Source organism: Pezoporus wallicus, unplaced genomic scaffold (assembly GCF_028554395.1).
Source record: "Pezoporus wallicus isolate ANWC-B61680 ecotype Strahan unplaced genomic scaffold, APGP_CSIRO_Pwel_v1 contig_13622, whole genome shotgun sequence".
NCBI lineage: Eukaryota > Metazoa > Chordata > Aves > Psittaciformes > Psittacidae > Pezoporus > Pezoporus wallicus.
In genome coordinates this window covers 120569-147535 of record NW_026636904.1, presented here as the reverse complement: position 1 = coordinate 147535, position 26967 = coordinate 120569, and the positions used below count along the sequence as shown (strand labels likewise).

At 60.6% G+C, this 26967-nt stretch overlaps 1 protein-coding gene across 7 annotated transcripts; it reads left to right on the top strand.

Annotated features, from left to right (window-relative positions):
* CBFA2T3 (CBFA2/RUNX1 partner transcriptional co-repressor 3) lies at positions 1-26713 on the top strand. Of its 7 annotated transcripts, none has more exons than XM_057402220.1 (12): positions 1-335; positions 18763-18909; positions 20231-20308; positions 21259-21500; positions 21833-21922; positions 23291-23472; positions 23554-23801; positions 23912-23997; positions 24260-24455; positions 24606-24674; positions 24912-25180; positions 25841-26713. In XM_057402220.1, the coding sequence occupies exons 1-12, from the start codon at positions 272-274 to the stop codon at positions 26138-26140; spliced, it is 1971 nt and encodes a 656-aa protein (XP_057258203.1). In that variant the 5' UTR covers positions 1-271; the 3' UTR covers positions 26141-26713. The 7 variants fall into 7 exon arrangements, with proteins under 7 accessions (XP_057258203.1, XP_057258204.1, XP_057258202.1 ...); XM_057402219.1 differs by having other exon boundaries at positions 3-335; positions 24909-25180; XM_057402222.1 differs by having other exon boundaries at positions 7-335; positions 24909-25099.
* Positions 26714-26967: the final 254 nt, after the last annotated feature.

Here is a 26967-nt window from a genome sequence, read left to right as displayed (position 1 = left end):
CAGATGGTTCCTGTTGGGGAAGGACACGGGCGCAGCTGCCCGGCCCCCCCCACCCTCTGCATTATCACTGCCCGGCAGCTGTTCACCTTCCCCTTGCCATGGGACACGGCTCCGCCGTCACCGCAGCCGCGGCCGGCACATGAGCGGCCCTCGTGGCACCGAGCGGGCAGGACCTTGCTCCTCACCGGTGCTCAGCATCCCCCTGCCCGGCACGGCCCCAGCACTGACCGTGGAGCAGGCTGTGTCAGGGTGCTGACACCCATCCCCTGCCATGCTCACAGGACCCCCCAGGCCGGACAGCCACCCCTCCAGGGCAGCGGGCAGGACCGGACAAGGTAAGGCCAAGGCAGTGATGGGGGGGAAGGCGGTGGGTGGCTGTGTCCATGCCATGTGCCATGGTGCAGGTGACTCTCCCCAGTGTCCGATGCAGCCTTACATTGGACCCTGGGATTTGCACTGGGTGGGCTCGTGCTCCCCAAGGGTAGCATATGGCCAGTGCCCATCAATGCATCCCCAGTGGGGACCAACCAGCAGGAGTGGTGAGCTGGGGCATGGCTGACCCCATGGCACCACGGGTTTGCCACCACAGGGACCCATGTGCATCCTGCTCTGCAATTAACCTTTCCATAATGAGTAATCAGTTTATTTACAAGGTTTCAATCCTCTGTTTACTGGGTGTTTTCATGCATTCTTGAGCCAGCAGCTCACATGCTGCTCAGGAGCTGCTCGCTTGCAGCATGGGAATGTTGAAGCTCTATGGGGCCAGGGCATCCAGCTGCCCTGTGCTGCAGCATCCCCCTGGCACCAACATGGCCAGACACAAGGCAATGGGCACCCCGCAGCCTGGCCTTGGCCAAGGGGCTGTATTAGCACTGGGGGGGGGCTCCTACTGGGCTCATGCCTGGGCAGGAAAGCGGCTGCCGGCTGAGTCATCGACATTTGTCTGCCCTGAGTGAACAATACTGGCCCTCTGCCTCGCTTCCCCTCTCACACCCTATCCCCACCGGTGCCGTGCTCTGCTCACAGCCCCCTGCCCCACTGCTCAGCCCTGCCACCACTCGCAGACAGGGGACATGGCATAGACAGGGGTTTGGGTGCGCTCTGGGTGCTGCCCCCATTGTACCATGTCATGCAGGTAGGAGCTGCTCTGGGGTCCTTGTCCCCCCATCTGCCTCCTGCAGCAATATCGGGTGCATCCCCGGTGATGGGCACCCACTGGGAGCCATGCGGATGCAGTATGGGCGCCGTTGTCCCCAGGGCTGCAGGGATGGGAGCCATGCAGATTGCTGCAGGCTCGCTGAGCTGCCCGTTAGGCTGTTGGCAAGAGAAATGTTTATTTTGTTGGCCAAATATCTCTGCAAACTTCCTGATTTCCTTGCGGCCGGCGAGGCAGCGATAGGGCTGGCAGGGCCGTTGCCTGCCCCATGCTCTGGCTTTGGCACGGAGAGCTGTTATCTTCGATGCACAGTGGGCAGGGAAGAGGTGGAGAAAGGGAAATGAAATACAGCAGAGGTGGCACGTTTTTTGCTCTTGATAACAAGCCCTGCTTTTAGCCTGGGAACTTGGAAACGATGCAGGTGGCCAGAGACAGCCGCAACGTCCCCTGCCGCTGCGGTGCATCTGGACCTGGTAACGGATCCCAGACCTCTCTGCTGTAAGGCTGTGGCTCCCCAAGGCCTGGCGTGGATCAGCGCTGACCTCTGTGCAGTCACACACCAATGATGGGGCATCTCAGCCCTGGGGGGAGTTCTGAGATCAGCCCTGGGGCAAAGCCATGTGCTGGAGCGAAGGCAGGCTGTGCTGCACCACCTCCCACTAGCTCCGATCGATTTTTGCAGGGATGCGAGGTGTTGGAAGTGCAATGCAAGCTAATTAAATTCCCATCCCTAACGAGCCCTCTGCAAGCAGTGGGATGGGGAGGGCTGGCAGGTACCCCGTGTTTGTGGGGGAGAAGGGGAATGTGAACCCACTGTTACCCCTATCAGGGCTGCCCACGAGGCAAGGGGCAGGGAGGACAGCCGTGATGCAATGGTAGGTCTGAGAGATGCTCTCATCTCCTCAGCCCTTGGCATTGCATGGAGGTCTCACATGCACCAGGCAGTATTAGGAGTCAGGTCCACGACTCTCATGGAGGCTCGGCAGCACCATGCCTGATCCTGGCCTTCCAAAGGGAAGAAGCACCATGGGGAGGGACAGAAGGAGCTGGAGGGACCTTTGCAGTGCAGCAAGGTGCATGGCTCTCCATCACACTGCGCTCATTGAGGCTGCTCAGGGAGGTTTGCTCAGCATGTCACAGTGAATTCCCATTGCCTGAGGATGAAGCTGACAGTGCTGCCACAGGGGTACCAGCAGCGTCTCTGTGCACCTCAAAGCATCAGCTCCCAGAGGCAGGGCAGCACATGGCCGCATCTGCTTTGCAATTAAAACACTTTCCAGACTCTCTGTGGCAAAGAAAAGAGGCAAACTTGGCCCCCAGCAGCCTCAAAACCTTAGGAACACCCATAGGAATGGTGTCGTTTCCCAAAGTCTTCTGGTGTTTAAGCCAAGCCAGTGATTTTTCTGAGCCTGTGGCACAGGGCGAGCGGGGATGATAAGCAGTAGGGGCTGGTTTCCCTTTGAATGCCATGAAGCAGGAACGAATCTGTCAGCAAGGAAAACAGGATTTGGGTTTTTTTGCTTTTAATGGAAGATGCTTTTTTTTTTCTCTTTTCTTTATGGAAGTTGTGAGAAAGCCACAAAGCCCCCGGATCTGCTTCCTGGTGGCAACAACCAAGGGGCTGCTCCTTTCAGCTGAGGGAATGAGGGTCCAGGGCTGCTGCAGGGGAGGTGGCCCTGATTCCGGGGAGCCCCACAAGTGGGCAGAGAGGGAAGGCAGGCACAAAGGATCCCCCTTTCATCAGAGCCTGGCGAGCAGCACTTCCTGCCGAGCAGATGTGACCGCAGCGGATGCAGCTGCAGCGGGCGATAGCCAGCGGGCAGGCGAGCTGTCTCCCCGGCCACTGGCTCCCCACCAGCCCCTTATCTCCCCCTCGCATTCCCCGATGCACTAGTGTGCAGGGAAACGCAGCCAGGGCTCCTGCAAGCGGAATGCCAAGGGAAGAACACCGGGGGCTGCAGCCTGGCTCCTGGCACTCTGGATTCAGACACTGAGATTCCAGCCACTGCATCTGTGCAGGCAGCTGGGCAATGGGAACATTCGTGGTCACACTGACCCTACCCAGGCCAGCCCAAGCACGGCATTCCCACAGGGATGCTCTGAGCAAACAGGTCCCTGTGGGAAATGGGGACCCTAGAGTGAAGTGAGGTTTTGCATTGCTGCATCTGCTTGTGAGCATCCAGCCCCACACTGTCCCCAAATGCTGGGACCTCACACATCCAGCAAGGACCACAAAGAGGCACCCGGGGATGCTCTGCTCCCAAGAGGGAAGAGGTGGAGATTGAGAAACCCAGATGGACAGCCAGACCCGGTGGGGTGACACAGGAAACCTGCAGCACGGCTCAGTGCCTTCGCCTCCAGACAAGCCTCCGTGAAAGCCAGGCCATGGCAGGAGCCCCAGCACAGTGCAGGTGCCCATGGGTGCTGCCCAGCATGCCAGGACTAAGCAGAGCGAGTGGGGGGAATGTGGGATAAAGCCTTTCCTAAGAAGCCTGAGGCTTGCAAAGGAGGGATGCAGCCTGAGTAGCAATCAGCTCCTGCAAGGAGCCCAGGTTGTGAGACCTAAGGGAGAGCCAGGCGAAGGGGGATAATGTTGGTGCTGGCCAGAAGCAGGCTGAGGGGCTGAGAGCTACAGGGAGAGAAGTGATGGGTCAGGACTGATGTCTGGGCACCCAAGAGGTGTGAAAAGAGACCTCAACACTGTGGTGACTGCAAAGGCACAAGTGGAGCATGGGGTTGGGGCTGCCCTGGGGGCAGTGTGAGCAACGGCACCAGTGTGTTGCCCCCCAGCCTGTGTGCATGGCTCTGATAGCAGGTAAGGGGTCATGTGCACAGGCAGATATGGGGCCCAGATGGTGTGTGGTGGTGACCATTTCCTGCAAGGGTTGGTGCCAGTTGCCCTCATCTGCCCTCAGTGAGCACCTTATCTTCTGGCACACGCTATGCCAGGCGTGGTGGTTCCCTCTTGCACAAAGGCCATGCTGTGGGGAGGCCCTTTGCTTTGAGCAGGTCCTCAGCATCTCCCCAGCCTGCCCCACTGCAGCCTCTCCCCACACACACACAGTGGGGTTGGAAGACATCCCCTTCTCCCCGCTGGTCAACCAGTACCAGTGAGCGGAAGTGATGAATGATGCTACCAACACCATCCCGTGGGACTGAGACACCCATGGGGATGGTGGTGGGAGCAGGGCAGGATGCAGGCGTCAGGAGATGCTGGCTCCTCAAAACAAAGGCGGTGTGAATTGCCGTAACGCGTACAGTTAATCCCCGCTGCACCCCGCGCCATCAATCACACACCGGCGTGACCGGCACCGAGTCGTTACAGGAGTTTCCACCCTCTCCGGTGGGGCCCCATCCTGCCCCGCTCCAGATTTGCCGGGGGAAGGATTGCCAGGTCCCTGGGCTGGGACAGATCCAGCCGCAGGCTATCGGGCGCTGGCAGGCACTTATCTCCCAGCGCGGCCGTTGCTTTCCCACCCCGGGGCAGAAGTGAGGCTGGCCCCATTGCCTGCCCCACTGCGCCACGTCTGCCCCATGCACCCGGGGACATGATGAATGGGGGATGTTTCCCTGCCAACACTGACCCCAGGGATGCCAGGCCCCCCCCTCTGTCCCTATCGAAGGGACCCACCGTGCTGTGGGAGCGCGTGGCAGCACCCAACTGGCAGTCCCCAGCCTGGGCTGGGCAGGGACCTGGGCTGTGGGGACAGGAAGGGGTTAAGCCGGGGAAGTTCTCTCACTCTCGGCAATGATTTAAACCAGACAGAAAGGTTCTGTCATCCATCACGCTAACAGCCAGATCATTGTGTTTTAAAGTGTCTGTAATTGCAGCAATACAGAGACTGGGAGGAAGATAAAGGCTGGGAAGATGCAAATGCGGAGGGGAAGCACCAGCACCCAGCGGGGAGAAACCCGGAGAGCCCTGGGCCCCCTGGCTGGTGGCTGAGTGAGCCCTGGGGACAGCCATGGGGACTGCCATGGGGCCAGCTGGAAGGTGACCCAGGGGTCCTCCTGCCTGCCCCACCTCAGCTCTGGCGCAGGTTTGGAGCACCCACAAAACAATGTAAGCAAACGGAACCAGGGACAGGCATGGGCAGGGAATGGTCCAGATCTGCTTCGCTAAACATCATTTTTATAGTACAGTTATCTTACTCCCTTGTTATCCCCAGCTTGGCTCTCGGTGGTATTTCTATCCCTGCCTCTCTGCTGAAATCCCCCGGCTCAGCATGCAAAGGATGGTGAGCTCCTACCCAAAGCATGCAAGGAGGTGGCCATGGACATGGCCACGGGTGATCAGGCTTTGTCCCAGTGGCCGTGCCCACGTGCAAGCACGCCGACAGGGAATTATTAACATTCAGACGAGGCCCGCTGAATAAAACGAGCTAACACAAATGTTTATTTTCACAGTAGTGAATTATGACTTCAATAGACCAAAATTACAGGCTGCGTGTGTGGAATAGGAATGAAGCAGACCCTGCCACCCAAATGCAGGGTGCATGGGCAGCCGTGCCTGGCTACATCTGCCTTTGCTCATGGGGCAAGATGGTGCCAAGCCAGCAGGTATTTGATAGCATCCTTCAACTGCATCCCAAGTTGACCAGGAGCTGGGCATGTTGCAGCTTATCCCAGCAGAGCCCTGTGGGGTATTTTTATGGGCGGACAGCAGGGCTGGTGTAGCTGTGTATGGGGTGGATTTTCCTCCACTGTGGAATTTCCTCCACAAATTTTTGTGGATTTCCTCTGCAAATGAAACTCACCTGCAAGAGGCTCCTTGAGAGGGGTCCCATAAGGAATGAGGGCATAGGGAATAAGGGAAGAGCAGGAACAGGGAGAGCCCCAGTGAGAAGTGCAGGGTATGTGATGCTGCCCAGTGCACACACACGCAGTGCTGAGTGGTGTAGATACAAGAGCTGTCAAAACCTTCATGCTCCCCCAGCACAGGCAGTGCAACAGCAGGGAAATATCCCTGGGAATGAGGGATGCAGAAAGAGAGCTGGAGGTTGGGATGGTCCAGAGCGAGGTCGGGAGCACTGGGTCAGGGTGGTGCAGTCGGGGGATATTGGCTGTGCAGAGCCCATGCAGCGATCACACAGTGCCAATGCATGACCACGCAGCCATGCTGCAGCCTGGCAGAGCCACCGCGGTCCCCAGCGCCCAGCCCTGGGAAGCAGGAAGGGATGAGCAATACAAGAACCAACCATGCGGGTGGCAAAGGCTCCGCGCAGCATCTCGCAGAGGGAAGGCAGCTGCCAAGCAGAGTAATTACGCAAAGAGGCAGGGCTTCAGCACAGGGAAATTAGCAGGGCTTGTGTTACCCGGCGCACAAGAAAGCGACAACACCGTAGTAGGGCTTGGGGGGGATATTTGGTGTTCCCCCCATCGGGTATGGGGCACGCAGGAAGGGCACGCTGCGACCGGGTGAAAGCAGCAGTGCTCTGAGTGCCTGCACCATTGCCCTGCGCTGCTGTAGAGGAAGGGCTCCGCTGGCATTCCTGTGGTGCCAGAGCCACGCAGCCACCCCAGGGAGCCCCAGTGAGGCCAAGCAGGGTGGAGGGCACCCCGAGGCCTGGCAGGGACGGGCATGGTGGCTGTTGAGGGCTGTGGGGTTTGTGACTGCGCATGTGGTTGCTGCTATTGCTTGCATTGACAGAAGCAGAGCAGCCACAGCCTGCAGCCCCCACACACAGCCCCCCACACACCTCACTTCAGACTGGGACAGTCCCAGCTCCATCCCCCTGACTGTTCCCACGGCCCCAGACAAGCCCTGGCCCCATTCCCTCGCAGAACCCCTCATCCCATGCAAGCAACACCCGGTCCCTTGCAGCCCACTGACCCCCATTCTTCAGCACCCACAACCCCCTGTGAACGCTGAACCCCCTGCAATTCCCACCTTCCTGCAGCCCCCAAGCCCCATACACCCCCAGCACGGTCCTCTGGTCCCCAGGCTGCTGCTCCCAGTCCTTGTGCCGCTCCCTAAGCCCCGTGCAGCCCCTCCTGTGCCGGGGAGCCCCCCATATGCCTATGGAGTCCTTGGTGCTGTGCAGCCCCTCATTGTTCCTATGGAGACCCGCTGTGGCATGCAGCCCCCCATTTCTCTGTGTAGAACCTCGGTTCTGCGCAGCCTCCCCGGTGCTGTGCAGCTCCCCCATATCCTCGTGCAGGCCCCCATAACCCAGTGCATCCCTCCATGTCTCTGTTTGGGACCCCATAACCCTGTGCAGCCCTTCGGTGCTCTACAGCTCCCTGTGTCTCCATTTAGCCCCTGGTGCCATGCAGCCCCCATGTCTCCGTTGAAGTCCCCTTATCCCTGTACACCCCCCATATCCCCGTGCACCCCCCATTTCTCCGTTCAGCCCCCCGGTGCCAAGCAGCCCCCCATGTCTCCGTTGAGGTCCCCATATCCCCGTGCACCCCCCATGTCCCCGTGCACCCCCCATATCCCCGTGCACCCCCCATATCCCCGTGCACCCCCCATATTCCCGTGCACCTCCCACATCCCCGTGCACCCCCATGTCTCCGTGCACCCCCCATATCTCCGTGCACCCCCCATATCCCCGTGCACCTCCCACATCCCCGTGCACCCCCCATCTCCCCGTGCACCCCCCATTTCTCCATTCAGCCCCCCGGTGCCATGAAGCTCCCCCATGTCTCCATTGAGGTCCCCATATCCCCGTGCACCCCCCATATCCCCGTGCACCCCCCATATCCCCGTGCACCCCCCATGTCCCCCTGCACCCCCCATATCCCCGGTCACCCCCCATATCCCCGTGCACCCCCCATATCCCCGTGCACCTCCCATATCCCCGTGCACCCCTCATTTCTCCGTTCAGCCCCCGGTGCCATGCAGCTCCCCCATATCCCCGTGCACCCCCCATATCCCCGTGCACCCCCATATCCCCGTGCACCCCCATATCCCCGTGCACCCCCCATATCCCCGTGCACCCCCATATCCCCGTGCACCCCCCATATCCCCGTGCATCCCCGTGCACCCCCATATCCCCGTGCACCCCCCATATCCCCGTGCACCCCCATCTCCCCGTGCACCCCCCATATCCCCGTGCATCCCCGTGCACCCCCATATCCCCGTGCACCCCCCATATCCCCGTGGTCTACCATGCATCCCCGTGCACCCCCATATCCCCGTGCACCCCCCACATCCCCGTGCACCCCCATATCCCCGTGCACCCCCATATCCCCGGTCACCCCTCATTTCTCCGTTCAGCCCCTCTCATCCCTGTCCCCCTCCCCCGGGGTAGGCGGGGGGGCCCCTCTCCGGTGGCGGCGGCGGCGGAGCGCCCCCTGCCGGGCTCGGTGTCGGCGCCGTCTAAGGCATCGGCGCGGGCGGGCGGCGCTCACTCCGGGGCGGGCGGGCGGCGCGGCGGCAGCGGCGGGCGCTGCGGGGGCCCGGCGCGGCACGGAGCGCGGCCGCGGGCGCCCCATGGCCGCGACGCGGCGCCGGAGGATGCGCCGCCGGGCAGCGTGCAGGGGGTGAACCGGCCCCGCGGATTTACCGGCTCCTCCGCCCGCTCCTCCCTCCGGTGCCCCCCCTCCGGGGGAGGGTGGAAGCGCCCCGACCCCCGGGCTGGCGGCCCCCGGCGGCCCCGGGCGCGGCGAGCGGCGGCGGAGGGCAGGTGCCGGGGGCAGCCGCCGCCGCGGGGCCGCGCTCCGCCCGCGCCGGCCTTAAGCGGGCCGGGGCCGCCGCCGGCGGGGGGCCGCTGCCGGCTCTGGCCGGTCCTGTCGGCTCCTGCCTTGGGACTTACCTCACGCCTCCGCCACAGCTCAGGACGGTAAGTGCCGTCCGCGGCCGGCAGCGGGGACCGGGAGGCGCCCGGTGCCCGGGAACGCACCCGGGGAAGAGGGGCTGGGAATGCTCGCGGTGCGCAGGGGAGTCGGAGGCTCCCGGTGCCAGGGAGGGGATGCTCGCAGGGAAGAGGGGCTGAGAATGCTCCTGGTGCCCTGGGGATTCCTGGTGCGGTGTCGGGGCTGCTCCCGGGGGAGGCTGCCGGGTGCGCAGGAGTCGAGGAAGCTCCCGGTGCCCGCGGGGTTCTCACAGTGTCAGGGGTGCTCTCGCCGCGCCGGGCACGGGGATGCTCCCGGTGCCGGAGCCAGCGCGATCCCCACCGCCGCGGTCTCTCCATCCCCACGCTCGGCCGCTCCCGGGACGCCGGGCAGAGCAAGGAGGGAGGAGGCGGGCATGGGCCCGCTGTCTGTGCAGCGGTCACCGTTCCCCTTCCCGTACCCGGCAGTAGCTTTCCCGGAGCCGGGGCGGCCCAGCACGGCCGGACCCACGGGAGTCTGTGCGTGCGTGTGTCCCCCTGCAGTAAACCCTCCCCCGGCCGTGGGTCCCCGCTTCTGCCCGGCGGGAGATGTGGTTTTTATCCCTGTATCCCTCCTCCTGGGACCACCAGCCCTCCGGCTCCATATCCCGCTCCTGCCGCCGGCGATGGAGAGATGGAGCCACGTTTCGTGGCGAGGAGGAGCTGATCCACTCGGGAGAGTCTGTGGGAGGAAACCCGGGGCTGGTTTGTGAAGTTACAGCTACGGCAGAGTAATTCTGTGCTTACGTGCGAGGACACGGGTCTGTGCAGGGGACACGCGCGGTGTCCTCTCGTGTGACAGGGGACAGCTTGTTGGACGCGGATTTGGGGAGGAAGGGATCCAGCTCTCTGCTTCCGATCCTCGCAGCCATTAATCACCGTCCGGCTCTCGCTTTCCCATCAGAATTGCATTAAGCAGCGCTGGCTGGCACTGCGCCGCTCGCTCCAGCCTGGCTTTGCCGAGGGAATGCTGTCTGTGTAGGGATGGAGCAAGGCTGGCACAGCTCTCCGCCCGGGCTCCTCCGTGATGCTGGGCCGGGGCACAGCCAGCAATCCCCATCACTCCCCTTGCCACTGGATGGTGCCTTCGGATTCTGCAGGGCGCTCCTCTGGTTGAACGCACCTTTTGTTGGATTTTTTTCCCCTTTTTCCCCTATTAGCCAAGGAAAACTTCGCAACTTCCCTTCTCTTTCGGAGAGGAGCCGCCGCCGCTGGGTTTCATTTTGGGTTGTTTTAATTTGAGGTCACGTGCACGTTGACAGTGTCTTTGAATCTAGCGATGGTCTCGTCTCTAGCTTAAAAGGAGCTTTTGAGCTCTTCCCTCTGTTGTTTTCTCTCTGTTCAGGAACAAAGACATTTTGGTGCCTTTAATTAAAAGGAATATTAATTCTCCGCTCCTTTGTCGAGAGACTTGAAGACTCTCTGCAAACATCCGTCTGCCCGGCGCCGCAGAGGGGTGAGCTCTGCTATGCCACAGGGCACGGAGATACGGGGCAGCAAACCCAAAACTCCACAGTGAACGTGGAGCAGCAGCCAGGGACGATGCTGACAGCCCCGCTGCCCGTGGTCCTTGAGTGGGAGCCCCACGGGGCTGAGCTGCCGCGCAGGGCAGGCGCTCAGGGCTCCGGAGGTGTGTAGGGCAGGTCCCTGCGCAGAGCGTTTCCACACAGGCAGGAATCTCGAGCGTTGCTTGTGCTGTGGTTGGGGAGGCAAGTGGACGTGAACTTGGCTGTGCGAAGGGGGTTTTTCTCTGCCTGCTGCCTCCCGGTTGCTGTCTGTGCTGGCAGGTAAGGTTTTACCTGGGGACAGCCAGATGTTGGTAGTGTTTCGATTGAAAACGTGTGATTACAGATGTTGGGCTGTAGAGAGGAAAAGACAAGGTGGATGGGGGGGGGGGGGGAGAGATTGTTCTCCCGTGGTGCGGGGTGGTGGGCACTGGGTTTGGGGGGCAGCTTTGAGGCCTCGTGTGGGTGCAGGTTTTGCCTCTTACGTTGGAAACTTGCAGGGTGCAGGATGTACGGACACTGGTGCTCAGCCCCGCTTTGGGTTAGGAGGGTCGAGCAGCCCCCCAGCCTCTGCCTGGGTGTATGGCTGGGGGGGCGGGATGCTGCCAGCAGCCAGTGTGCGAGGTGGGGGTTCAGAGCTGGTGATGCCCCCTGTGTCCCTTCCCTGGATTTCTGCTTCTGAGCCACGTTTGCACGTGTGGAAAACCCCGGGCAGGATCTGGGCTGCGCGGTGTCCGGCTTTGCAATGGAAAGGAGCTCTCGGCTCCGCTCGCTGCCGGCAGCCGGGTTAAATCCCGGCACAGTCTGGAGGCAGATCAGCATCCCCTGCCCCGCGCCTGCCCAGGGGAAGGATGTGGGGTGCTGTGGGACCGCCGGGGAGGAGAGGCATCCCCTAAATGTCTGTTGTTATCTCCTTTGGCAGGGGTCAGGGGGTTGCTGGTGAGCCAGGCAGGGATTGCAGGGCTGCCCGAGCCAAGCCAAGGAGGTGGCAGTGTCCCCCGGGGACACACAGCAGCCCTGCCACCAACACCCACACTGCTTCTGCCTCCGGGCAGATCAACACAGCCGTGGTGGGCACAAGGATTTGGGCAAATCAGGGCCTGATCCTGCCAAGCGGGGCTTCCTGAGCCCTGGGAGGGAGCAGGGACAGCCCACGGGTGCTGGGCTTCAGTGCTGCCGCTGGGGTCGAGGGGATGCAGGTCGGGTGCTGTAGCCCTGACCCGTGCTCTCTAAGCTGGACCATGGGCAGCGTTAAACTGCCCCTCCAGGCTGAGGTCAAGGGGGGTCCCCAAGCTGGAAGCTTCCTGATGGCTGGCATGGGGTGAGACCATGCCGGTGGCACAGAGGAAACCCCCCTGCCCAGGCTCTGCTGGCGTTGGTGCCATTGCCCAGTCTGGGGGTTATTTTTAGACATCCTGAAGCTTGTTTTGCGCATTCCCTCCCAGCGTGCTCAGGCTCCGTAGGGGCAACCCCACCTTGACGAGCACACAGCTTCCCTTCGGAAGATGCTGACCAATGTTTCCAGAAAACATCCAAGGGATTTCCTGTTTATTTTGCAAAATTCTCATTGATATTTTTTTTTTTTTCCCCCTGTGATGTTTGATTCAATCTCACATGGGTAAAAATCGCCTTGAAATGGAGCCCGTGGTTAACAAACAGACAAAGAGTCAGCAACGCAGCAGCCCGGAGGCTGTGGGGATGCACGGATGGATTCGGCACCCCTCGGAGCTGTTACCATCCTGGCAGCTGCAGGGCAGGATCCAGCCGGGGGTCCCTGGGGAGCCGGCGGTGCCTCGGCATTCCCACACTGCAGGGACATCGCAGGGAGCTCCCTGCGGACACTGGCATGTGCAGGAGGATGTTTTCCCTTCCCCAGCCACTTTCTGCCTCCAGAGTCCCTTGGCCGCTTGTGCCACTTGTCCCCACTCCAGCCCTTAGGACGGCCTTTGGGCACAAGCATCCCTGTGCATGTGGTGGGGTGGCTGCAGAACTTGCAGTCTGGGGCATTTTAGCCCCTCTCACTGCCCTCAAAGAGCACCCAAAGGGACATGGGTCTGGTTTGGGGTGCCCCTTTGGCAATGTGTTGTTGGACCAGTTGCTGTTCCAGCACAGCCATGCTGTGCAGGGATTGATGGATCCATAGCCCTTGCACGAGGGAGGGGGTTTGCAGTGAGACACGGATGTTTCCCAGGCAGAGGGGCAACTGATGGAGTTGCTGGTGGGGTCAGCCTCACCCCTGAGCTGCCCGCATGCCTGCAGTTGTGCCAGGCTGGCCCTGGCACTGCTTATTCATGGTGTTTCTTCAATATCCAGGATCATGAGGCTGCTGGGGAGCAGGGAGGGTGTGCGGGCAGCACCGGGAGCTGCTGGTGGGATAGCTCAGACGGCGGCACTGGGGCAGGACATTGCAGGCAGCATTTTGCAGCAGATGCTGTGCTCCAACTTGGGGCTTGGTGGGGGGCATTGGCCATGCTGCAGCTCCTGCAGCACCAGTGGGTTAGGGGAAGCCCCCGAGCCTGGCCCTTTCCATGGCGGGGGGACCTCGCTTCCCGTCCCCTCTGTGTGCTGGCAGGCCACGCTGCCGCCGGCCGCTGTTGACTCACAGGCTCCAACGTCAAGTGCCGGTGCTGAGCCCGAGATGCTTTTAAAGGCAAGGCTGAAATGCACAAAATGTTCAACTTGTAAAATATGTAGCGTGAGAAAATAGCCTTTTCTGCTCTCCCCCTCGCTGCCGCCGCTTCCCTGCCCCATCTGCTCGCTTGGAAAGCTTCCCGCAGCTGGGGGGGGGGCGAGGGGCTGGCGGCGCCCAGGGTCCCTCGGTGATTGCTGCTGGCCCCGCTCGAGGGTGTCATCCACCCCGTGCTGCTGTGCCCATGCAGAGCTGCTGACCCTCGGCAGCGGGAGGGCTCCCAGGGGCACCTCAAGGATGCGCTTGGTCCATGAGGATGCTGCTCGTGTGAAGCCTCCTCCATCCTCCCGCCCTCCCCACGCAGCATCCCGAGGTTTCTCTCCCCTGGGGCGCGTTCTGAGAGCAGACATGGGTCTGACGCTGGGAAAAACAGCCAGGTTGTGTGGCAGTTGCTGCCAGCACGGGGGATGATGCAGGTGGTGTTGGGGTGTCCCATGGGACCCGGGGTTTCCGAAACAGGGCATCTCTTGGGAGGGTGCTGGGAAATACCCCTGCAAGGCGCCCCGCCAGCACCCGGGCCAGCCAGGAAGAAGCTGCCACGCCAGAGCTGGCCACAAGCCACGGTATCCACCACCCACCTTAATCCATCATTATCTGGGCACATTTCGGATCCTTGCCAAGAGCAAGGTGGGAAGGGGGGGTTGTAAGCATGCTCTCCCTATTCCCCTGCCATCCTTTTTGCTGCCTGTGTGTAATTAACAGAGTAATTAAAAACAGGATGAGTTAATTGGTATTCATTTATGTGGCAGATGTTTTTAATTGAGATACGAAACAATTTACCTGTTTACATAAACAATAGCAAATGAAGGCTTGTAAAACAGAGAGGGCTTTTTGGCTTTTGTTGTTGTTGTTGTTTCGAGGAAAATCAAAGCCATTCCTATCCACCCTGGCCATGCCAGCACGGGATGAGAGCTGGCTGGCACTGCCAGCACCGAGCAAGGCAGCAGGTTTGGGTCTTTGGCTGGCTTGTTGTGGCTTGAGAAATGGGGTTTGTTGGGCTCCGGGCACATCAGGGAGCCTGGTCCTGTGTCAGTGTCCCACATGGAGCTGTGCTGTCACTGCCACAATGGGGGAGATGGAAGGGGACCAGGCAGCAGGATCCCTGCTGGCTGTTGCTGCCCTGGAGTTGAGTGAGGAGCGTTGCCCATGGTGCTTCCCCCAGCAGGGCTGGATGTACTGGGATGCTGTCCCAGAGGGACTGCAGGGAAAGCAAAGCGAATCAGGATGAAAGGTTGGACTAGATGGTGCTTGAGGTCCCTTGAACCCTGGTATTCCATGACTATATGATTCTATGGTGAAACCCACTTTCCTCCCAGTACTGTGGGTGGGGAGCATCCCAACCTGGGCCAGTGACGTGGGACCCATTCCAGGATGCCCCTGAGCATGGTGAGGATGGCAGAAACAAAGGCTGGTTCACCAGCTACTGCAGAGGGCTGCTGTGGTGGTGCAGGAGTGGCAGGGCAGGTCCTGTTCAGCTGAGCAGCCAGACTAAACCAGAGGGGCAATGCCCAAACTTGTGGGGCGGTTGGCTTGGTGCTGTCACCCGCGCTGGGCCAGGCTGTCACCATCCCCCTGGCTGGAGGAGCAGGGCACCCCAAGAGCTATGCCACCTGAGGCATGGGCATCCCTTTGAGCATCACTGCCTGCAGGCAGGAGTGCAGGCAGCAGCCTGGCAGGGCTGAGTGCAGAGGTACCTGAGCACAGTGTGGTCCTGCTGCCAGCGTGGCGCTGGCACCGCTGGGCACATCCATGTCCCATCACCCTCACAGCAACAACAGCTCCCTGTGCCTTGAGCTGGCCAAACGCAAGTTCATTTACATCTTGTGCAGAGGGTTTAATTAATTGGATTTCCTTTTCAAAGGCTTCATTTTTGCTGACACGTGCTGAGGCTTTTCTCTACTAGCCTGGCTCCCCAGAATATGTATAGGGGACACCCTGGTGATGGGTCCCTGGTAGCTGCCAGATTGGGAACGTCCCTCCTGCATCCCACAGTGCTGTCCTCCTCGCAGTCCCTCTGCAAGTAATCGGGGATGAGCCTGCTGTCACCTACCCTTATCATCACTGCATCCCTGGGGAGTGGATCAGGATGAGGAGGGAGATGACGGTGTCCTGCAGCTCCCACCACCTCTACCGGGCTCATGCACGTGGCCGGTGCTGCTGCCTGTTCGCCAGCACCGCACGCTTCCCTAACATGCTCCAGCTGGGATAGCTGGGTCCCTCGCCATCTTATCAGGGAGTTGTTCTTGGCCCCCGTGGCAGCAGCAGCTGAGGAGCAGGAATGCTTGCCTGCCTTTGTTTCGGAGGCAGCCTGGCTTCAGGAGACGTCGCCTCCAGCATCTGGATTTCATTTGTGGCCATTTGGAGAGCATGAAGGATGCTGGTCTTTTAATTCCCTTTTAACCCTCTCCTCACCCAGGAAGCTTCACCTGGCCTGGCAGGGGAGGGCTGCAGGAAGCTAGAGCTTTCCGATGGCCACAGTCAGGGCAGTTCCTTGCCCTCTCCATCCCCATCATTGAGATGGAGAGGAGAGCAGCCAGCCCGGGTGCTCCACAGTCATCAGACTTCTCCTAGGGCTGGCACATCCCTGTCTCCTGCCCAAGGCTGCCTGGGGTGGGACAGGGAGCCTGGTCGTGTGTTGGTGTCCTGGTCTGTTGCACAGCCTGCAGCCATGTGATGCTGTGCATTGGTGCCTGCTGGTGTGCATAACTGCACAGTGCCATGTGTTGGTGCTTTTCAGCATCCAGCACTGAGGAGCACACGGACAAGCAGACACCCTTATAGCAGCCTTCCAGTATCTGAAAGGGGCTACAAGGATGCTGGAGAGGGACTCTTCATCAGGGACTGTAGTGACAGGACAAGGGGTGATGGGTTCAAACTGAAACAGGGGATGTTCAGGTTGGATATAAGGAAGCTCTTCCCTGTGAGGGTGCTGAGGCGCTGGCACAGGGTGCCCAGAGAAGCTGTGGCTGCCCCATCCCTGGCAGTGTTCAAGGCCAGGTTGGACACAGGGGCTTGGAGCAAGCTGCTCCAGTGGAAGGGGTTCCTGCCCGTGGCAGGGGCTGGAGCTGGGTGAGCTTTAAGGTCCCTTCCAACCCAAACCAGTCTGTGAGTCTGGGATTCAGGGGTTGCCTGTGCCCAGTGGGGTCGCACACCCTGAGCCCTGCAACCCTGCTGGGGCAGTATGGGGTTGGGTGCTATAGGCAAGCCAAGGCTCCATCAGCCACCGCAGCAGTGACCATGCCCAGGCCAGTGTGTGTGGGGTTAAACCCTGCGGGGTGACAAATGGGGGGCTCAGGGTCACACGGGGGTGTGTGGAGTCCAGCATCCGCTGGCCCCTGGAGGCAGGGTGGGGGACACCACTCCCACCAGCCAAGGAGAGAATACTAATCCTTTTAGTCTTATATTATTACTTATTCATCTGGGCTGCACAGGCCTAATGGAAACCAGATGGAGGAAAACAGACACAGCCCCGAGCGGCTGGGACAAATTACCCCAAAGAAAGAGAAGAAAAAAAGAGGGGGAAAAAAAAGAGGAGAAGGAAAAAGAAATTCCAGTGAGGTTTGAGTCGTGTTGGGGAATTATTGTTTGGAGGTGCTGCTGGGAGGCTGCACTGTGCCCCTAAACCCCCCCTCATCCACCACAGAGCTCGCCCCATCCTACAAAAGTTCTGGGTTGGTGGCCAGATCCTGTGGGTATCCCAGGTTCTGTTTGCTTTGGGCATTTGGAAAATCCATCAGATTTGGGGGCATTCCTCACCCCATGCCTTCGTGGTGGTGTTTGGACTGAGAACACCTCAGGGAAAATTTAGGATTCAGAGGAAAATTAAGGAAAATAGGAGAGAAAACACAGCCAGGCTTTGTGGAAACTTTCCTCCTGAAGGAAGCTGTGGAAAAGCCATGTGCATGCCAGAATGAGTGTATCTGTGTTTTCCTCTCAGTGTGGGCATGCGTACAGCATCAGGACAGCAAGGGGGACAAGAATGGAGATGCAGGCAGGGATGCTGCTAAGGATGCAGATGGGAACAGGGATGCAGACAGGGACAATGCCAGGGAAGCAGATAGGAACAGGGATGCGGGCAGAGATGAGGATGCAGGCAGGGGTGAGCATCTTGCAGCCTGGACCCTCCTCCTCCCTGCAAGCAGCAGCAGGGTCAAACCTGTGCTTGGAGCTCCTTCAGGTGCCCTCACCTAGGCAAGCTGCCACACTGTCCCCAAGCTGCTGCGGCTTGTCCCCATGCCCCACTGCTCTTGTGTGGAGGACCAGAGCCTCAGGCTAAGCACAGGGGTGGCTGCAGCCTCGTAGATGTTGAGAGCATCTTGCAATGCCTCCCTGCACCATGGCTCATCCTCTGCTGTCAGGGCTGGAAAACCGGAAGGCTTGGAAGAGCCTTGCCCAGAGATGGGCATTTCCATGAAAAGGGAAATAAAAGGTGTTTTTTTCAAAATTTACCATTTATTTTGGCAGGCCTTGTAAAGAAACTGTTAGGGAGGGATGCAGCTTGGTCTTGGGGTTTCTCCTGTGGCTGGAGTGGGAGAAGAGAGCAAGGAATGGGAAACGGGAGCATGAGCATCCAAGCATCTGCAGGATTCCGGTGTGCTGTGGGCAGGGAGGGATGATCCCATACTGGGAGGATACTGTGGGACCACAATGCTGACCACCCAAGAGTTTGGCCCTTGCTCCCAGCTCTCCCATCTCCCACTCCTCTGTGTGCGGCATTGGCTGCGGCACAAGCCCTGATAGCATCTTGCCTGGGATGAGGCCCCGGTTTTATTTAGCCAGGACAATGTGCTCTTACAGGGTTCAATTAATCTCACAGCAGTTGCAATGGATTAAGCCTGAATATTAGATTAGTGTTTATCAGCCTCGCCTGGTGGGGAGCGTACCGGGGCACCGGGGGGGACCCAGGGGGCAGCCGTGGTGGCCTCTTCCTTCTTTGGCTGGGGCTGGTGTCAGCAGTGGCATGGCTTTGGGCACACAGATCACTGTGCCACAAGTGCTCACACCTGTGGCCATCCCACCACCATCACCCTGGGCTGAGAGCCCGCACTGGGTTTGTGCCGCCGCTGGCCATCCGGAGGGCACGGTGTTGGCACATTCCCATAGGGAGCCCATGATTTACTGCCTGTGCGTAATCCCTGCCTGGGATTACAGCAGCCCCGAGTGCAGCTGCCCGGGATGGTGAGGGGTTAGTGAGGATTCCCCACACGTGGGCAGGTAATCGCTGGCAGGACCATGCCGGGGTGTGACAGTGATGGCTTTGCAGACACACACGTTCCTTCTGTGCCCTGCGTGTGGGGCAGAGCCGGTGCTGCAGCGGCAGAGCCCTGTCCTGCCCTGTCCCCACCACAGCGCATCCACACTGGGCAGAGGCCACCATCCTCACCGTCGTGTGGACGCACCAGAGGTCCATCACCATCCCCACCAGCCTGCAGGCACACAGGACACCACTGCCCGAGCTGTGCCCGGGGCAAGGATTGCTGCCATCCTGCACTGTTTAGCTGAGACCCCCAGGCCAACCTGCGGTCCCCGTGGGTCCCTTCTGCCCCCAACCCGGCCGGGGACCCCCGTTCACCCCCCTGTGTCCTGTCCCTGCAGATAACGCGGAGACGCCGGCCGCCACCATGCCCGACTCGCCGGCCGATGTGAAGACACAGTCCAGGTCCACGCCGCCCAGCATGCCTCCGCCGCCGCCAGCCGTCACGCAGGGAGCCACACGGCACCCGTCCTTCACACCAAACACCAGTGAGTACCCGGGATGGCGATGGGGACGTGATGCCAGGCAGGGGGGGGTTTGCCTCCCTTCGCCTCCAGGTCATGCGCTGCATCCGGGGCCTGCAGCATCCTCGGATCTGCATGGTGCTGGCTGTGCTGTGGGGTGGCGTGACCCGTCCTTGCACTGGAGACTGTCTTTGGGCTGCACACCCCAGCTCATGCATGCGCCTGTGGGGAGCACAATGGCACTGTGGGGACATCCTGCTCTCCTGCCTGTCACGGAGCAGTGCGTGGCCTTGGGTGCTCTCTCCTGCAGAGAGATGGATGGAGGATGCTGTGGGCTGGAGCTGGTCCTGTTGCGAGTCCTGTCCACGTGTGGCACCCAGCAATGGCAGGGCACTGTCCCGGCCAGCTGCAGTGGCAGGAATGGCGTGGTGACATCAAAGGCCTGAGTGGGGACACAGAGCCTGACTCCTCAGTCTCTGTAGCATCATCGAACTGGGGGAGCCCCAAGAAGCTGGCTGTACCCGTGGCAAGTGGGCTCATTGGATGCCCACAGCGTTTGCATCAGGAAAGGTCTCCGTGCTGGTGACACTGTCCTGGCACATGGCTGGACAAGGCACACACAGGGCAGGGTCCAGGCTGGCAGGGACCAAGGCTGGTCCCTTGGCAGGAGTGGTGGTGGCAATCGTGAGCAGTTCCTCCAGCTCTGCTGGGACGTATCCTGGGCATGCGCACACAAGGGTTTTGCTCATAGGATCATGGAATGGTTTGGGTTGGAAAGGACCTTAAAGCTCATCTGGTTCCAATTCCCTGCCATGGACAGGGACACCTCCCACTAGATCAGGCTGTAGCTGCTTCAAGCCTAAAACCCCAGCAGGGAGAAAACATCTTTAGAGCAACCCCCAGAGGCGCAGCCCCAGTGCCGTACCCCAGTGCTCCCCGTGACGGCCCCGCTGCCATCCCAGCCTGATGCTCTCTAGTTAGAAATCAGCTTGTGCTCTGAGGGGTTTTGCTGTTTAATGCGAGCCCAGGGGCCGGTGTGGCATCCTGGGGTCGGCTCGGCATAGGATGCAAGGACAGAGATGCCCGCGGCCTCGTCGCTGCAGCTCATCCCGAAGCTCAGTGGTGTTTTGGTTGTTCTTGGTCTCAGGGAGAAGCCCCCTGTGCTGGGGCTGTGCAGGGCTGCCCCGAAGCGCAGAGCATCCCTCTGGCTGCGGTGGGATGCAGGGACCCGGCTCCATCCCATGGCATGCATTCACCCACCATCGAGGAGTATTCCCTGCGGGGACCCCGTCCGAGAGCTGCCCCCTCTGCTCTCTCATCATAGCGTGTTTTATTTTGCTTGCAGATCGAGACGCTGGCCCTCCGACGTTTCTGCCTCGCGGCCGTTTTCATGGTTGCTTGAAATGGTCGATGGTCTGTCTTTGTAAGTAAAATGAAGCATCCGCTCTCATGAGAGACCCGAGCCGCAGCCGCAGCCCCCCCCCACCACGGGGAGCTGCAGGGGGGCTTGGGCAGCCTGTGCTCCCCCCCGGCAGCCCCTGGCAGGGCACAGGGATGCGAACCCCGGACATGTGCAGGGTCTAACTTAGTAACGCACCTGTCGTGGGAACAGAAGCAGTTGTGGCCAAGGGGTTATTTTCGGCACCTCTTTAGCGGGCGGCAGACGCTGCCCGAGCCGTAGAGCGCGCGGGAGCCCGCCGGGGCAGGCAGGGCACCGCGGCACCGCGAGGTGAGTGCGATCCCGGGAGCTGCGGGGTGCATGCCTGGGTGCCTTCAGGTGGCCGGGACGCGGGGTGATGCGTGTCAGCGCCGGTGCTGGCTGCGGAAGGGGTCCCTGCGCTCGTGGGGTGTGCATGGAGGGCTGGCACAGAGCAAGGGGCCGGGCACGCTGCCGCTGGGCACCCCCAGGTGGCCCCACTGGGTGTCTTGGCATGGGGAAGCGTGCCATGGAATGAGACGGCCCCTGGCACGGGATGGCAGCTTCTGTCCTCCCGGCTGGGTCAGTGGGGATGGAGGTGCCAGCGTGCTGCAAGCCAGGCTGGGGTCTGTGGAAATGGCTTGTGGCTTCTTCCAGAAGGGTGCTGACCACCCTTTCTCTTGGCTGCCTTGAGAACTGAGGAGTAGGATGAGTCCCACGCCGCGCTAGGGCATGCACTGCATCCTTACAGCATATATCCCTTTATAAAGCTCCTCACAGCACCAGGAACCAGCCCAGGATGCGGCCTCAAGGATGCAGCAGCATCCCGGAGCCTCCAGGGGTGTGCCACCCCCATGGTACCCAGCAGGATGCTCCGGTCCCCCCATGCCAGCCTTATCCCCATGATGCCAGGGCATAGCCATCCTCTCTGACCTCCCATCCCTTCTCTCCCACAGTGATGAACGGGAGCAGCCACTCACCAACTGCCATGAACGGGGCCCCATCCACCCCAAATGGGTTCAGCAACGGGCCGGCCACCTCCTCCACTGCCTCCCTGTCCACGCACCAGCTCCCTCCAGCCTGTGGTGCCCGGCAGCTCTCCAAGCTCAAGCGTTTCCTCACCACGCTGCAGCAGTTTGGCAACGACATCTCCCCCGAGATCGGGGAGCGGGTGCGCACCCTCGTCCTGGGGCTCGTGGTACGTCCCCCACGCATGGGTTCGGCACTGGGGTGATGCTCCGTGAGGGGATCCTGCAGCTGCCTTTAGGGATGGGGATGCTGCTAAAGGGGAAAGAGGGTCCTAAATCATGGAGAAATGGGGTTTGTCTGCAAAGCATCTCCTGGGATCTGCACAGCACAGTGCAGGGGGCAGGGCTGGGTCCCAGCTGCTGGCACTGAAAGCCAGGAGAATGGTTTTCCTTCGAGGGTGGTTTTCCCTTGAAGCATGGCAAAGGAGCATAAATAGGGAGAAATAGCACAGCATCCCCCTGGGGGCTCCAAGGGGGTGCTGAGCCTGGGCTCTCCCTGCAGAATTCCACACTCACCATCGAGGAGTTTCATGCCAAGCTCCAGGAGGCCACCAACTTCCCGCTGAGACCCTTCGTCATCCCCTTCCTCAAGGTGGGTGACCAAGTCTGGGTGATGCGGGAATGCCGGGGTTAGCATCACCAGTAAAGGGGGTTCAGTGGGTGGCTTTGGGGCCAGGGCTGGCGCTGTGGGGCTGCCCATGTCCCCCTGGGCACACGTGTGGCATCCCTTGTACACCCATCTCTCTGCACGTGCGGAGTCACACGAGGCCGGGGCTGTTTGCAATGAAGCGAGGGGCTCAGCCCAGCTGGTGACCATTTGCAATTCATTAAAAATCCCCTTTTTTAGTATTTGCCTTTTAATTCCATGCTGACTCTGCGCTCTCACCCTGCCCCTGCCACCTGGCAGCACCGGCGCTGCTGGCAGATGTTCAACCCCAGTGTCCTGTCCCTCAGTATAATGAAAAACAGCAAAAAAAAAAGCCCCTTTTCCACCACCCCCTATAGCAGAGGTCCATGAATCCCGCAGGAATCTGCCTGCAGTGCTGCCGGAGCCGTTTGCTCCTGGCAAGGGAAAGCAGAGCCAAAACGTGGCCGGGGGGCAGCAGAACCCCCTTTGTCCTCCTGCCTGGGAGCAGGGGTCTACGGGAGCAGGGGATGGTGCATCCCTGGCTCACAGGGTCCCTGTGGGCACTGGTGGCCCCATAGCCCTGGGCAGGCTGGGATCCATTCCTGCTGTCCCGCTGCCAAGCGCGCGGCGGCCGCCCTGGCACCCTGCTCCCAGCTGTTCCCACCGCAGGCTCCAGATGTTTCCCATTATCCTAACTGCAACCAGCCGGGCTCGGCGTGCTTCCCAGACTGGGGCTGGCTGGGTTCTGTGTGGGGCTGTTCCCCCGGCCAGGGAAGGGGAGGGTCTTCCCGCAGCGAACATCTCCGGCTTGGGCGCTAACAGATCTCACAGATGGGGTTTGGCTCTGGATCAGCTGCCTAAAGAGAAACCTGGAGCTGGCAGCCAGAGCGCCCAGGCAAAAAGGGTCCCTGCTGCTGGATTCCTGCTGCTCTGCTTGCCCCCAGGGGCTGCAGTGCTGGGGGGGGGACGTGGTGGATGCAAGTTCATAGCTGGTCCTCATGTCCCATGGGTGCCAGATGGGCTGGGTGCTCCCCAGCCTGGGTGCTCAGGTCCCCAGGGTGAAAGCTGTGGGGATAGAGTAGGAGATGCTGCTCTGCAGCCCTGCCAGGATGCAGGAGGGTTCTGTTGAAGCTGTACCCATGTCAGCACATGGCTGAACCCTCTGGGGTGCCACATATGTTCCCCCAGCAGCCCAGCTGGTCCGGGCACACTGCAGCAAATGGGGAAGGTGCTCAGGACCCCATTCACTGCAGCGTGGGGCTCTGAGCAGCAGGTTGCTGGGCTGTGGGGGGATTTACGGTGCCATGGACCAGACTCTCCATCCCCTCGCAGGCCAACCTGCCGCTGCTGCAGCGGGAGCTGCTGCACTGCGCCCGCATGGCCAAGCAGACCCCGGCCCAGTACCTGGCGCAGCACGAGCAGCTGCTGCTGGACGCCAATGCCTCCTCTCCCATCGACTCCTCCGAGCTGCTCCTGGAGGTGGGCGAGAGCGGCAAGAGGAGGACGCCAGACAGGTACCAGCCAGGGGGATGCTTTGGGTGTTTATCCAGGGACACCGGTGCCTGGCAGGGACCAACCTCCTCCTTTCCACCCAGGACCAAAGAGAACGGTTTGGACCGAGACCCTCTGCACCCCGAGCACCTCAGCAAGCGGCCGTGCACCATGAGCCCGGCGCAGCGCTACAGCCCCAGCAACGGGCTGAGCCACCCTCCCAATGGAATGGGGCACCCCCCGGCTGCTCCCCCGCTGCCCCAGCACTACCGCCTGGAGGACATGGCCATGGCGCATCACTACCGTGATGTCTACCGGCACTCTGACCCCCGTGAGCGCCAGCGGCCCGCCGGTGAGTGCTGGCATCCCCCAGGGCTTGAGGGAGCAGGCAAAGGGCTGGAGACCCCCATGATCCCCAGGCACAGATGGGTGCTGCGGGGTCTGACCTTGTTTGCCTTGCAGCAGTGCATGGGGCACGGCAGGAGGAGGTGATCGACCACAGGCTAACTGACCGGGAATGGGCAGAGGAGTGGAAACACCTCAACAATGTATGTAATGCCCACTTTCCCCACATCCTATATCATCCCACATGCGTGTGCTTTGCCTCCCCCTGCTTTGCCCTCCATCCCCACCGTGTTCCCCCTTGGGCTTTGCTCCTGTGCATCCTCTGCTCTCCGCAGCCAGAGTGGTACCCAGCCCTGGCACAGCCTGGCGTAGCCTGAATCCCCCACTCCTGTGCTATGCACCGCAGCCCCTCCAGCTGCATGCAGCAGAACCCCCACACACCTTGACGTTTCTTTCTCCCCCCAGCTGCTGAACTGCATCATGGACATGGTGGAGAAGACGCGCCGGTCGCTGACGGTGCTGCGGCGGTGCCAGGAGGCCGACCGCGAGGAGCTCAACCACTGGATCCGGCGCTACAGCGATGCCGAGGACATGAAGAAGGGCAGCCCCCCCTCCGCCCGGCCCCACAACAGCTCCTCTGCCTCCGAGGCACCCCAGTTAGGTATTGACCCCCGGGGCCATGGGGTGCGTTCAGGGGGATTGTGCCCCTCTCTGGGGTGCCGGTGCTGTTCCTCTGGGGGTCCGGTGCTGCTGGAGGGTGGGTTTGCGGAGGACAGCATCTCCTCATGGCATCGCCTCTTCTCTTTTGCAGATGCTCACCGGGAGTTCACACCTCGGCCCCTCTCTGGGTACATGCCGGAGGAGATCTGGAGGAAGGCTGGTGAGTGCAGGGCAGGCAGCAGCATCCATCAGTGTGCCAAGCCAGCAGGGTCTCTGCCCCATCCCCTCCCTGCGCTCTGCTTGGGTGCCTGTGGTACTGGAAGGGTTTGAGGTGGGTTTGCAGTGGGGAGCAGATGCTTGCAGCCCCCCCATGGCACTGCCGCAGAGGAGGACCGCAGAGCAGGGGCTGGGGTGGCCGCACACCCCGTGCCATGCTCAGCTCCCTTCCTTCCAGAAGAAGCCGTGAACGAGGTGAAGCGCCAGGCCATGTCGGAGCTGCAGAAGGCCGTGTCGGACGCCGAGCGGAAAGCCCACGAGCTGATCACAACGGAGCGAGCCAAGATGGAGCGAGCCCTGGCCGAGGCCAAGCGCCAGGCTTCCGAGGATGCCCTCACCGTCATCAATCAGCAGGAGGACTCCAGCGAGGTGGGGGCTGGCAGGGGAGAGCTGGGGGGGACAGGGTTGCTGGCAGCACGGGCGTATAGGATGTGGTCCTTCTGCAGTCAGGTTCTGCAGCATCTCTGCATGCAAGCGTGGGTACTGGGGGGCTTCAGCAACACCACGCGGTGGGATGCATGGTCCAGGCCGAGGATGCACGGTCCAGGATGATGTGTGGGGTCTGGGATGTAGATGCATGGTCTAGGATGGGGATACGTAGGACAGGATGACATACATTGTCTGGGATGCAGATGCATGGCCCAGGATGAGGTGTATGGTTGAGGATGGGGATGTGTGGTCCAGCATGGGGATGCGCAGGCTGGGATGATATTTATGGTCCGGGGTGGAGGTGCACGGTCCAGGATGATGTGTATGATCTGGGATGTAGATGCATAGTCCAGGATGATATATATGGTCCAGGATGAGGATGCGCGGTCTGGGATGTGGGTGCATGGTCCACGATGGAGTGTGTAGTCCCGGACAGGGATGCGCAGGCCACAGTGATGTGCATTGTCTGGAATGCAGATACATGGTTGCGGATGGGGATGCATAGTCTGGGATGTGGATACATGGTCCATGATGGGGTGCATGGTCCAGGATGGGGATGCTGTGATGGTCCAGGACGCATACACATGGTCCATGATGGGGTGCATGGTCTGGGATGCGGGTGCACGGTCTGGGATGCGGGTGCACAATCCAGGTCTGAGGTTTAACTCTGCATCCCCGCAGAGCTGCTGGAACTGCGGGCGCAAAGCAAGCGAGACCTGCAGTGGCTGCAACACCGCCCGCTACTGCGGCTCCTTCTGCCAGCACAAGGATTGGGAGAAGCACCACCACGTCTGCGGGCAGACTCTGCAGGGGCTGCCGGCCCCCGCTGCCCCCAGCGCCGGTGTGGGGCTGCCACCGGGCCCGGGGCAGCCTGACGGGGTGGCCACCATCGCCAGCAGCCCCAGCGAGACGGGCTCGGTGTCCGCGTCCCGCGCCGGCACGCCGGCCACCCCGGCTCCGGTGGAGAGCGCGTCCCGCTGAGCCAGGCTGGGACCAACGCTGCTGCCACCGCTCTCCAAGAGACACGGACTGCACTCGATGCAATCTCCTCAGCTACCTGACTCGTGTGACCTCCGAAACGACCTCTCTAGCTCTTCACAAATAATCCTCACGGATCCTCAAACTGGGCTTTAAGTGGAGTTAAGGCAAATACCGGTCTTCTCTGTTCTCTCTTCAGTCTTAGTTTTGGCTTCTTTTTTTTCTTGGTTGGTTTTCTATCAGTTGAGGGATTGTGGTTTGGGTATTTTTTGGGTTTTTTTGGGGAGGGGGTTTGTCCTATTTTTTGCTTTCTGGATGAGGGATGTGGCTGCAGCCTCGCCATGGAGTGACATGGGGAGAGGCCAGCTTGGTTCTGGCCCATACTGGCACTGCCAAGGGGCTCGCTTGCAGAAGGAAAGAAACTTCTTTTCTTCATCTCTCTCTTAATTTTTTCCCCCTTTTTTTTTTTTGTAAAAAAAAAAATAAAGAAATAAAAAAGAAAACATCGAACTCTTTGGCTTTAAGTAAGAAATTGTAAAAAAGGAATAAAAAAAAGAAAAAAAAAGAAAAAAAAAAGAGAAAAATCCAAAAACCAGACGACGCCAAGTCAAGCCGCGCGACGGACGCTCACCTGTAACTACCTTGCTAGCTAGCCAAGAACAGACCAGACTCACCTCTGCTCCAAAGGAAATCCAAAACCAAGGAAGATCCAAACGTCTCTCCACTGCCAAAGTTCGTTCCGTTCTGTCGTTGCTCCCTTCCCTCCCCGCAAGGCCGGATGGACGCGCCCCTGGGTTTCCATTCCAATAAAGCAAAAAATGGGTGTTTTC

What these genes read in the sequence shown, in the direction of transcription:
- CBFA2T3 (XM_057402219.1), top strand. Translation starts at nt 272, where the DNA reads ATGCTCACAGGACCCCCCAGGCCGGACAGCCACCCCTCCAGGGCAGCG. An exon ending in TCGTCATCCCCTTCCTCAAG is followed by an intron (nt 21,923 to 23,290) that starts GTGGGTGACCAA and finishes ATCCCCTCGCAG; the next exon opens with GCCAACCTGCCGCTGCTGCA. An exon ending in AAGAGGAGGACGCCAGACAG is followed by an intron (nt 23,473 to 23,553) that starts GTACCAGCCAGG and finishes CTTTCCACCCAG; the next exon opens with GACCAAAGAGAACGGTTTGG.